Below are 11333 nucleotides of genomic sequence, written 5' to 3' on the forward strand. Positions count from 1 at the left end.
GAACCTATGATCCCTCCCACCCTAGCTCTTAAAAACTTCCCCATTGTGTATTTTACCAAAATAAAAAATAAAAACAACAAAAATAACTTTCCTGCTCTGAGTTGAAGTGGAGTTGAGCTCAGACTGAGTTCTGGTCTCTCTCTCCTATTGCAATAGCCTTGAACAAAGTCCTCCTTGCCTGTCCAGTGTGGCCCGGTATGATTTTTACCTTGGCAGGATGACCAGTTAAGTGGGATCAGACTGCCTGGGATCAAATTCCATCTCTGTTTCTTCCTAAGTGCATAACCATGGGCAAACTAATTAATCTTTAGCTTCAGTTTCTTCACTGTGAAAAATACAAGAATTAGCGAAAATACCCACTTCACAGAATCCTGTGGATTCAGTGCAGTGGCACATGTGGGGGACCTGGGCCTGAGGTGTCACCACACATCTTGGCATCAAGTTGTTGCTTTGTATGAAATGGGGGAAAACACACTTTTTCTATGCTGTAATTCTTCAATTCAAATTGTACAATATTTTTATTGCCAACTTTTTTAGAGACAGGAAATTACCATTTTATTCATATGTAGATTTGGGTACATTTCATGACTGGAATTCCATGTTTCTTTCTTGCCCACAAATGCTGATTTCCTCTATGCTTTCTCTATGACAGTGCATTTCAGTTGGCACACAAATTATCCATTTGTGATTTTGGAACACAGGGTATGGGGAGCAGCTGACCAAACAAGCCTTATTATCAAGTTTGGGGGGACTGAGTGCAGAGAGTGGTCATAACACTCTAGTCCTTGTTTGTTTATAAGTCCATTTGATAGACCTCGACTCTCCCCAAAACTCAGAGAGAAAAGTCTTGCAACAGGCAAACTGTCAGAGGATGGAGGCTACAGGCTTGTCACTCTCCAGTCTCTCTGAGTTCCCCTGAAGTCAGCAATTCCTCCATTAAGTCTCCAATGAGACTTCTCACCCAACGCAAAAAAATTGGAAAGACTAAGACTGAGTCTTCAGTTCCTTTTGAGCTACATTTTGCACATAATAGATGGCTTTTAGCCTCTCAAGATTTTAGAAGAAGTCAGAGCCCAGTGAGCTGAGCTCAGACACTTGTCACTAGTTCAGGTGACCTAACCTTCTCTTAGAAGCCACTTAGCTTGACTTCTTCCTGACGTCTCTGAAGCAGCCTCCAGATCTGAACTTGGACCTTCTCCTTAAATGACTACCAAGAGCAGTTCCATGCTCTGCTGGTGCTAGAAGCTCACCCCTGTCCCAGCCCCAGCTCTGCCCATCCCGCCTGGCTCCCTGTGTGGCTGTGCTCACCGACTCCCTGACTGTGCCCTGGGCTGGCAGCTGTTCTCCTGGGCTGGGGGCCCAGCAGATACCTCACTTCCTCATAGTCCTGCCACTGCCAAGGCAGCTGCCAGGACTCCAAACTCCCTGTATGTCTCTGTGCCAAAGAAGGCTTTGGCTCAATCCAGCCTGGCATTGTTCATGCTTAGATAATGACCATGAGCATGTTTTCTTTCTCCACCTGTTAAGAAAAACCTGGTCCATGGCTGCCCTGGAGGACTTGGGTCAGAGCACCTGGGCTGGCTGAGCCTACCGCTCACCGTATGGTTTAAATGCCTCTGCCAGGCCATCCAGGGAGCTCATCATATGCCTAGTTGCTCATTTGGATCAAAAATGGGAAAAAGTTTTCCAGTTTTTCTTTTCCTGTCAGCTAATTTTTCAATTTATGGGTTACTTTTCAGCTACACCAGAATCCTAGCTGGATTCTTATTACTTCTAAAAGTTGTAAGATGACAGCCTCTAATTACGTGATATTTTAGATGTACTTGAGGAGACTTGTCTTCCCTGTGCTTTCAGTTTCCTTGAAAAAGGAGGTGTGAGTTGGGCGGCACCCGTGGCTCAGAGGAGTAGGGCACCAGCCCCATATACCGGAGGTGGGGGGTTCAAACCTGGTCCTGGCCAAAAACTGGAAAAAAAAAAAAGAAAGAAAAAGGAGGCGTGAGCCTGGCCTTGCTATGCAGGTAGTGGGTGGAGGCTGGCCCTTTGCAGCATCCACTCTGTGTGCAAAGCCAAGAGCTATTTTCAATCCGTTCCAGCTTTGTGTTAAATTCCTTCCTTTCCTGGAATTCTGATGAGGTTCTTGGGCCACTCTGCCACACGTTCCAGTGTTGGCAGTGAAGCCAGGGTGATGTTTTCGGATGAACTCTTGCTTGCTTTCTTGGCTGACTATGAGAAAATCCCTGGGCCCTGCTTGCCTCTCTGTGGCCTCGGTGGTGGGTAAGCAGAGCTCCTGCAGGAAGACTGTGGGAATGCACTGAGGGACATTTCTGCATGTGAGCTTTCCTTTAGGGCTGGCAGGTTGCAGTGAAGAAACGAAGTAGTTGGAAGCGGTTTCTTTAAGAGAAGGATAAATAAATAATACATGGAGAAAGACGAATACACAGAGGTACTCTGAACGCCCAGCTGAAGGGGTTTGGGGTTATGACATGAGGGGGTCGTGGTATGAGGAATGAAGAGGCTTGATTCAAAGTCTGTGTTGGGGACCGAGGAACTCTGGAAGGAGCCCTCCTGAGTAAACCCCAGGTCTGTACTTATTATCATAAAATGGGAAGAAGTAGATCAAAGCTGCTGGCCTGACATTAGCACTGATTAGGAGGATGTGGAGAAGGTTAGATAGAAGGTTTTCACCTTTGCTTTTGCAAAACTGTAGACCTTGAGCACAAGCTCTGCCTCTAGCATCAAAAGACCTTTGGAATCTAGAGAATCTTTACCATAATTATTATTGCACACCTCACATACGCCTTCTCCCTTGGAGGCCAGTTTTCTGATCTCCTGCACACACAACTCACATGCCATTCTCATGATTCTCTAGGACTCTCAAGCAGGAAGCGAGTCTTATGCTAAAGATCAGCGCTCAATTTTTCCTTTACTCAGCAAGGAATATCTCATTTCATCCTTATATGTAAGAACTTTGCTCCTATGTAGCACAGAAATATTGAGCCATTTGCCAGTGGGCTCTTTTTCAGTGGCAAGCGGCAGAGATGGTATTCAAAACCCCTTGTTCACCTGCAACACTGAGAAACGGTTGACCACTTGGCAGCCTGCGTCTTGTTCCAGCAGTACTCAGCAAGTAACCACCAGTCTCAAAAGTTGGAAGACATTTTGGAAAACAACTAGTCCAACTCCTTTGCTAGACAGATAAGAAAGAGACTCAATGAGGAAAAGTGGTATTACTTGGTCAAGAAAATGCTTTTATTAGAGTTGAACTGAGACTGACACCCTAGTTGCCTGAATCCTTATTTAATAGTCTGGGATACCCAGCTCCAGGATCTCATAGCTGTTGAACTTGGGTTTTTCCATTTTGTTTTATTTGTTTTCCCTTCTATGGCAGAATAATATTTCTTAGATTGGTTCAAATAGATTGTATCTGGGTGATGCACATCATGCCCATCTCTCAGATAACAGGAAATTGGAAACTGGGACTTGAGATCGACTCTTTATTATCAGGGAAAGAGAAATTGCTGACTCATTACACCAGGCCCCCGTTTGGGAGGTTTTCTTTCCAAGATCACCAGTGGCTTCACAATTACTAAATTTAAGGAACATTTGTCTGGCCTTATTTTACTTAACTTTTTCATAAAAACCACTCTTCCTCTGACATTGCCCTCTCCTGATTTCCTTCCCTCACTCTCTCCACTCCTTTTCATTTTTCCTCCTGAGATATTCTTTTCTGCCAACCCCTTGAATTTCATTGTAGAATTCTGATCGCAGTCCTCTGTGTAAGTTATGCTCAGTCACTTTCTTTAAATGACTTGACATTCCTTCTAAGACCGTAATAAATACCTCCTCCATCCCTTTTTATTTTACCACCTTAATAGATCTTCAAAATTCACGGCTACTAACTATAGTCAGTGTTCACAGAAAGGGATCAAACTAAAGTTGGACCTCTACATTCAGGGTCAAGGTGAGAAAAAAATGAGAAATCAGGTCATGTTGGGGCACATGTTATAATGAAAACTGGGTAGAATGCACCTAGCATGTTTGGAATTAACAGAATTCAGGAAAAAACGTGTTGCAGGTAATCTGGGCAAGACATGTTGATAAAATTAAACTTTTCCCCTGTATTCAAGTAGGAAATCAATGGATGTGATATTTAGCTAATAAAGAATAATGTGTAATTTTGTCATCTACCATTTGAGGGAGGTATTTGGAAATAAGTAGCATTTTATTTCAAAATCTACAACTCTTTCATAACCCCCGGCAGATGCAGCTTGTTAACAAGTCGTCTCACTTTCAAAGCTTATGGACTAACACCTTCATTTTGTAGTTTATCCACATTATAGAAAAGGAATGAATATCTAATTTTACTTTTCTTCTTATGCTTCCCTGATGCTCTTTAATAATCCCTCACAACTATGCAAGACACAGGTAGGGACTCTGGCCTTTGTTAAAATTAACTGACCCTTACCAGGGCTCCCCCTCTAAGGGTGCAGCCCAGGTGGCTGGGCTTATGAGCATGAACTGAGCATGAGATGCAAGGTTGCATCTTGTCTTGGTCTGAAACTTCTGCAGCAACCCTGGTGATACACAGCCACCACATTCTTCAAACAATCTTTTCATTCAACAAGTAAAAGTTGCTAAGTTTCTAACATATTAGTATTCTGGAAAACACAATGTAAAATTCAAATAGTTATGGAAATAGGTTTTGACCTGAAATAATTTTAGGCTCCTGTGGAATAGGTTGATAGCAAAAATATTGGCAAAATAGATGAGACTGTGTGGCTGGATCCACTAGTTTACATAGGTTGTTTAGCTTTCTGCTCTGTTTAAATGTTGTCTCAGGGCTGATTTCTTTCCCACGTAAAGGGCTATCAAGTCAGAAGTCTAGATCTCTCTCTGCCTAGAGCCTTGAGAATGGGCAAAGAAAGGAATGGATTTCTGTGTATTATTTCAAGTAATCTTAGTCCTTTCACCCTTTCAGCCCTCCATTCCTCTACTAACCATTTAAAGCAAATATGGACTTAGCCCATTTTTTCTTCCTTCCTTCCTTCCACACAGATACAAGTGCCCTAAATGATCAAATGATTGTATGCAGATTAGAACATTATAATCCTAAAATTAGGGACATCAGAGAGACCTGGAAGATGTCCAGCCTATTTTATAGCTGAGGATAGTGAGCTCCAGGGAGTGGAAAGTGGAACCAGATCTAGGTTTCCCAATCTTCTTTCTCACTCCATTCTGTCTTGAAGAACACAAGAGGTCTAGACACTTGTTTCTGGAAAAATATCAAAACTCTCCATAGGCTGTTTCTTCCCCATTGGGTAGGTCCCTAAAACCAACAGGGAGAAATTCTTTACTCACCAACAAACAGCTGGCTGTAGAGCTCCAGCCGGGTGTGACCTTCTGTCGGGGCCTTGCGGACCTGCTGGGGCAGCCGGTCCACCTGCAGACTGGCCTGCTTGACGTTCCTCTCTGCGGTGACCCGGTGCCACTGGTCATCATTGAGAGGGGTGGGTGACCTCACTACAATCTCCACCGGTCCATTTCCGACGTCAAATGAAAAGGATACTTCTGTGGCAGCTGGCGGAGCAGAAAGCATCAAAGACACATGAGTGTTTTTCTCCCAGACGCCAAATAGCCATGAACTGTTCAGGTAAGCCAAGGCAGGGAGAGAAAACATCTGTTTCCTGCTACAAAGGTCCATGGCAAAATCCTCTGAGGAAGGACGAAGCAACAATCCATTGTTAACCAAGAATAACCAAGGAGAGGAAAATAAATTTGTACTGGGAGACTGTGTGCCAGGTACACATTTATTTCCTTGCTTAATCATCAGAAGCCTTCCAAGAAGGTCTCCTCATTGACCCTGTCCAGACAAGGAAGTGCAGAGAGGTCAGCACCTGCTGAGAGTCTCAGGTTTATCGAGTTAGTGTTGTCAGGCACTGAGCCCACGTTTGTCAGATTTCAGAGCTTGAGATCTTTTTATTCCTCATAAAACTCACCTCTTCAGTAGCTTTTCAAGCAATGATTTGTACTTACCTTGAGAGCATTTCAAAATACCCGTCTCCAGAGAGTCTGACTCAGTCTAGAGTAGGCACAGGTATGTCTCAAAACCTCACAGGAAAAGTTAATATGTAGTGAGAGTTGAGAGCTACTGATTTGGGGGAATTTGCTAAACTTTATTTCATTAATCTTTGTAGTCCTAACTTACAATCAGGGGCCTATGAATTGTTGAGGCAGTGAAGGTGACTGATGTCTTTTGGGACCACTTGCACCTCTCCAAAAGATACCACAACATTCCTGCAGAACGATCACCTTCCCTCATCGTATGTTGTGAACCTTGGTTCCCTGTCTGGGATGCTGGATCCTTCCCCCAAGCTGCCCTCCAGCAATGACCACAGATCATTTTCGGAGATCTCCTCCAAATCAACCACCTGTGATAAATCACATCTCAACAACAGGCAAATGGATTTGGCGGTTGCTGTGTTAACTTTAGTTATAAGTCGCTTTCTTATTTCACATTTTTCATGGTAAGTTCCTCAGTGACCACCCTGTACTTTATAAACAAGTTTTTTAGATGCACATTTTCCTGATGACTGGCAGCTGAGGCAGCTCCACGCTGGAGTAGCACATGCATCTCCAGCTCCCTCAGGCACAGTGAATTCTTTTCAACATGAAAGCTGTGGCACACCAGTGAATTTTCTGACTTTACTTATAAAGATATTCAGTCCCTCTGTCCATCAATAAGCCTTCTGCCTAATCTCTAAGCAGTTTAATTAAATATCTGTCATTTTTTTCCTGGACTAATGGAAAATTCGGCTTCTTTTGGCCGGTACCATTTTGAGATGGTGTCACAAGCAATCAAACTTATAATTTAAAAACCACAGTGGGCCAGATTCTCCCAGGACCTACACTGTTCCCTGCTTCTGTGCCAGGCCCCTCTGGAAGCTGCTTTAACTTTGCTGAGCTACAAGGATATTAGATGCAGAGCTCAATTTAATCAACCTAATTGTACCAAGGAATTTTGATCTGCTATGTCATTAGAAAGAGAACTTTAATTTTAATACCTGTGGTGATTTCCACCCCCCCCCCCATTCCAGTAAAATATCTCATTCAAATGAGGAGCTCTTCCCCCCTGGGGTCATTAACACTAGATTTAACTCGCAGGCTGGTGACCCCATCAAGGTTTCCTTGAATGTATGATCAGGATGTAGGGAGAGGATAATATGGGCCGCAGGCTGGGGCGTCTTCTTCTGTAGTTCTGATGTAGTCAATGGGGGGAAAAGCAGTCTTGGTTTCAGATTAAATCTGTTCTGTTCTCATTGCACTGTTTTTTAGCAGAAGCATTTAAAAATGTAAGTTGTCAGAATAGCAAGAGAACGAGGGTTCCTGGGCTAAGTAGGAAAGATGGTTTCATTTTAAAGGCATCAACTGCCATCAGGGAAATAGAATTTTGGGATAAATTGAGTTTAACCCTAAGGTTTGACTCGCAGGGATAAATGCCGCTCTAATTTCCTCTGCCATTCTCCCTCTGCTATGATGAATTCTTGTCCAGGTCTTTAAACTGTCACCATTTGGAGAAACTCTGAGAAGCAGCAGTCACTAGAGAATATCCACAATTTTCTCTCCTCTTGTCACACCAGCACCCCTATTTCTTCCTTGGACCACAGTCTTCTTAATATCAAGCCTTTGCTCTGCAGAGGGGAAGAAAGTCACCAGGATCATGTGGCTCAGACCTCTCTTCCCGAGAGTTGCCTTATGAGTGGCTGCAGACAAGGAGCCTCCAAGAGCAGCCTCCCGAGGAGCCTCATCCAGGCTCTGCTGAAGGAATATTTACAAAGTCAGCGCCTTGCACCTTCCTCCTGTGGCTTCCTGGGGAAGGGGGCTCCAAGGCCCAGTGTGAGCATCAAGGAAAGAGCTCTTTCCTCTTACTCATTCAGGACCAGCTTCCCTGACATTGCTAAGGGATGCCTTTGCGAAATCCCATCTCTCAGACAGACAGTGTGTTTTAAAGACTTCTAAAGTTCAGTTTGTGGCTGATTGCTCTTGGTCTTCTGGGTGAGAGCAACTGACATTTTAAAAGAGATAATTATAGAGAGAGTCAGTGAGCAAATAAAAGGGAGGCAGCATAAAAGACAGCAGAGCCAACGGCACCGTCCTCCCTTAACGTGTGTCTGCGGTTGGAGACTGAAGCATCGCCCTGTTTCTGCCTGTGGAAAAGAGTTTATTATACACTGACAATATTCCTGTTACCAGAAATAAGTATTTGGGAATGTGAACTATGTAGCATGGCTCATTAGGAAGAATGCTGCCCCAAGGATGCGTGGCTGCTTTCTCACCAGAGTCACAACCTGGGAAGGGCCTGAGATTTTACCCTACGCTCAAGCTAACCCAGCAGCCAGTTTCATGATGCTAGAAGAAGACATGAGACTCTCAGGTCAGAGACAAAAGACGTTTTTGCTCACAAGACAGCAGCACCAGGAGCTTCGTGTTCACATTGGTTTCCCTGCTCCCACCCTGAGGCCCACGGGGGCAAGGTGGAGCAGCCCAGGTGGGCACAGGCAGTACGTTTGCTTCACAGCTCAGGAATGCTGGACTTAGGAAATCCCAATATTTTAAAGGAGCTTCTAGAAAACTTCGTCCATTTTTGCCCCAGAGGAGGACATTATCTTTATTATACTGGTCAGGAAACAAATCTACCTTCTTTTCTGGAAAAAGACTTTGTATCTTTCAAGTCTGTTTGCTATACAAACATCCTTAGAACAGGTATGGACAAAGCTGTCAATGCCTCTTGCTCAGAAGACAAGCAGACATAGGAGGTATTCACAGAGAATTTTATCCCAATAATTCATCACTCTTACCTCTTCCCTTATGAGCTAACCTTTTTTTTTTTCCCACAGTAATTATGTGTTTTCAGAGTCTGATGCTGTAGGTAAGGATAACCCTAACCTCAGTCCACAGGAGGAATCTGGATTTAACTCAGACCAAAATGGCAGTTCACGCTCCATGCCAGTAAACCATATAGGCTGGGATATGTCATTCCTTTCTGCCAAAGAGACATGAGTGAAATCTTCTGGTGACTTTTTGGGAAAAGTGTCTTAGCATATAAGAGACATAAGGAAAAGACAGTTCCTTTTCTTCCCCTTAACCCTGGGTGGGAGGTTGTAGTTATTAATGTTGCTGGAGCCATCTTGCAAATATCATACCAAGGAGAATAAAGAGGGCAATGGGTTGAATCTGGGTCCTTGGTGACTATAATTCTTAAATTATTCCTGGTTCCATATATCTTAGGATTTGTTATGTGAGATTTCCATTATTGTTTCAGCCATTTTTAATCGCAGCTTCAAGCATCTTAAGTGATAGTTTGGCTATCAGCATATGTAAGTTCTAGTCTTAGCTTCACTTTTTCACTTTTGGGGTTTCCGTTCACTGGTGTCTACACTGAGGATCATATCCATAGTTTCTCAAGAGTTTGTGTCCAAAATACATTTGAAACCACTGAACTTGATTGTCTATAGGGTCCTTTCAAATTGCAATATTCTATAATTTGCTAAGAAATTCTTAGAAAATGAAGAAATACAGCCAGTCTTAATGGTAATTTTAGATATTGAATCATTACAGGGAGAAAAGAGAAATATTAAAAGAGAAATATACAAGGTGGCATATTGGCATCAGGAAAGAGTACAGATGGCAGAAAATATTGTCTGTTAAAGGGGCTCGTTAATTCATCTAAGTGACTTAAAAACAACAGATGAGACAGGACCATGGACAGTTCCCAGTGCTTCCAATGTCCTCCTCCCCCACTCCTTCAAGTATAATTTCAGTAGGTGCTCAATTGATGCAGAAAAAGCTTTTATTAATATCCAGCATCCCTTCATGATCAGAACACTTAAGAAAATTGGTATAGAAAGAACATTTCTTAAACTGATAGAGGCCATCTATAGCAAACCCACAGCCAATATCATATTGAATGGAGTTAAATTGAAATCGTTTCCACTCAGATCAGGAACCAGGCAAGGTTGCCCATTGTCTCCATTGCTCTTTAACATTGTAATGGAAGTTTTAGGCATTGCAATTAGGGAAGAAAAGGCGATCAAGGATATCCATATAGGATCAGAAGAGATCAAACTTTCACTCTTTGCAGATGATATGAGTGTATACCTGGAAAACACCAGGGATTCTACTACAAAACTCTTAGAAGTGATCAAGGAATACAGCAGCATCTCAGTTTACAAAATCAACACTCATAAATCAGTAGCCTTTATATATACCAACAACAGTCAAGCTGAAAAAATAGTGAAGAACTCTATTCCATTCACAGTAGTGCCAAAGAAGATGAAATATTTGGGAGTTTACCTAACAAAAGGACATGAAAGATCTCTATAAAGCAAACTATGAAACTCTAAGAAAAGAAATAGCTGAAAATGTTAACAAATGGAAAAACATACCATGCTCATGGCTAGGGAGAATTAACATTGTTAAAATGTCCATATTACCAAAGCAATATATAATTTTAATGCAATTCCTATTAAAGCTCCACTGTCATACTTTAAAGATCTTGAAAAAAATAATACTTCGTTTTATATGGAATCAGAAAAAAACCTCGAATAGCCAAGACATTACTCAGAAGCAAAAACAAAGCAGGAGGAATCACTCTACCAGACATCAGATTGTACTATAAATCCATAGTGATCAAAACATCATGGCACTGGCACAAAAACAGAGAGGTATATGTATGGAACAGAATAGAGAGCCAACAGATGAATCCAACTACTTACCGGTACCTGATCTTTGACAAGCTGATTAAAAACATTGAGTGGGGAAAAGATTCCCTATTTGACAAATGGTGCTGGGTGAACTGGCTGGAGATCTGCAGAAGACTAAAACTGGATCTACACCTTTCACTACTAAGATTGACTCTCACTGGATTAAAGATTTAAACTTAAGACATGAAACTATAAAAATACTGGAAGAAAGTGTATGGAAAACACTTGAAGAAATTTTGGCCTGGGCGAAAATTTTATGAAGAGGACCTCCTGGGCAATTGAAGCAACATCAAAAATACACTACTGGGACCTCATCAAATCAAAAACCTTCTGCACAGCCAGGAACATAGTAAGGGAAGCAAGTAGACAGCCCTCAGAATGGGAGAAGATATTTGCTGCATATGTCTCTGACAAAGGTTTAATAACCAGAATCCACAGAGAACTCAAACGTATTAGCAAGAAGAGAACAAGTGATCCTATCTCAGGGTGGGCAAGGGACTTTAAGAGAAATTTCTCTGAAGAAGACAGGCATATGGCCTACAGATATATGAAAAAATGCTCACCATCCTTAAT

The 11333-nt window shown here is 42.4% G+C and overlaps 1 protein-coding gene across 2 annotated transcripts in view; it reads right to left on the minus strand.

Moving 5' to 3' along the window:
- CNTNAP2 (contactin associated protein like 2) overlaps positions 1 to 11333 on the minus strand; it is a 1940687-nt gene that overhangs the window by 209173 nt on the left and 1720181 nt on the right. For both annotated transcript variants that reach the window (XM_012806491.1, XM_012806492.1), the window contains one exon: positions 5359 to 5577. In XM_012806491.1, coding sequence (XP_012661945.1) covers positions 5359 to 5577 — 219 coding nt within the window. The remainder of the gene's footprint in view (positions 1 to 5358; positions 5578 to 11333) is intronic.

This window comes from Otolemur garnettii, unplaced genomic scaffold, assembly GCF_000181295.1.
Source record: "Otolemur garnettii isolate 467f Iridium unplaced genomic scaffold, OtoGar3 scaffold00053, whole genome shotgun sequence".
Classification (NCBI taxonomy): domain Eukaryota; kingdom Metazoa; phylum Chordata; class Mammalia; order Primates; family Galagidae; genus Otolemur; species Otolemur garnettii.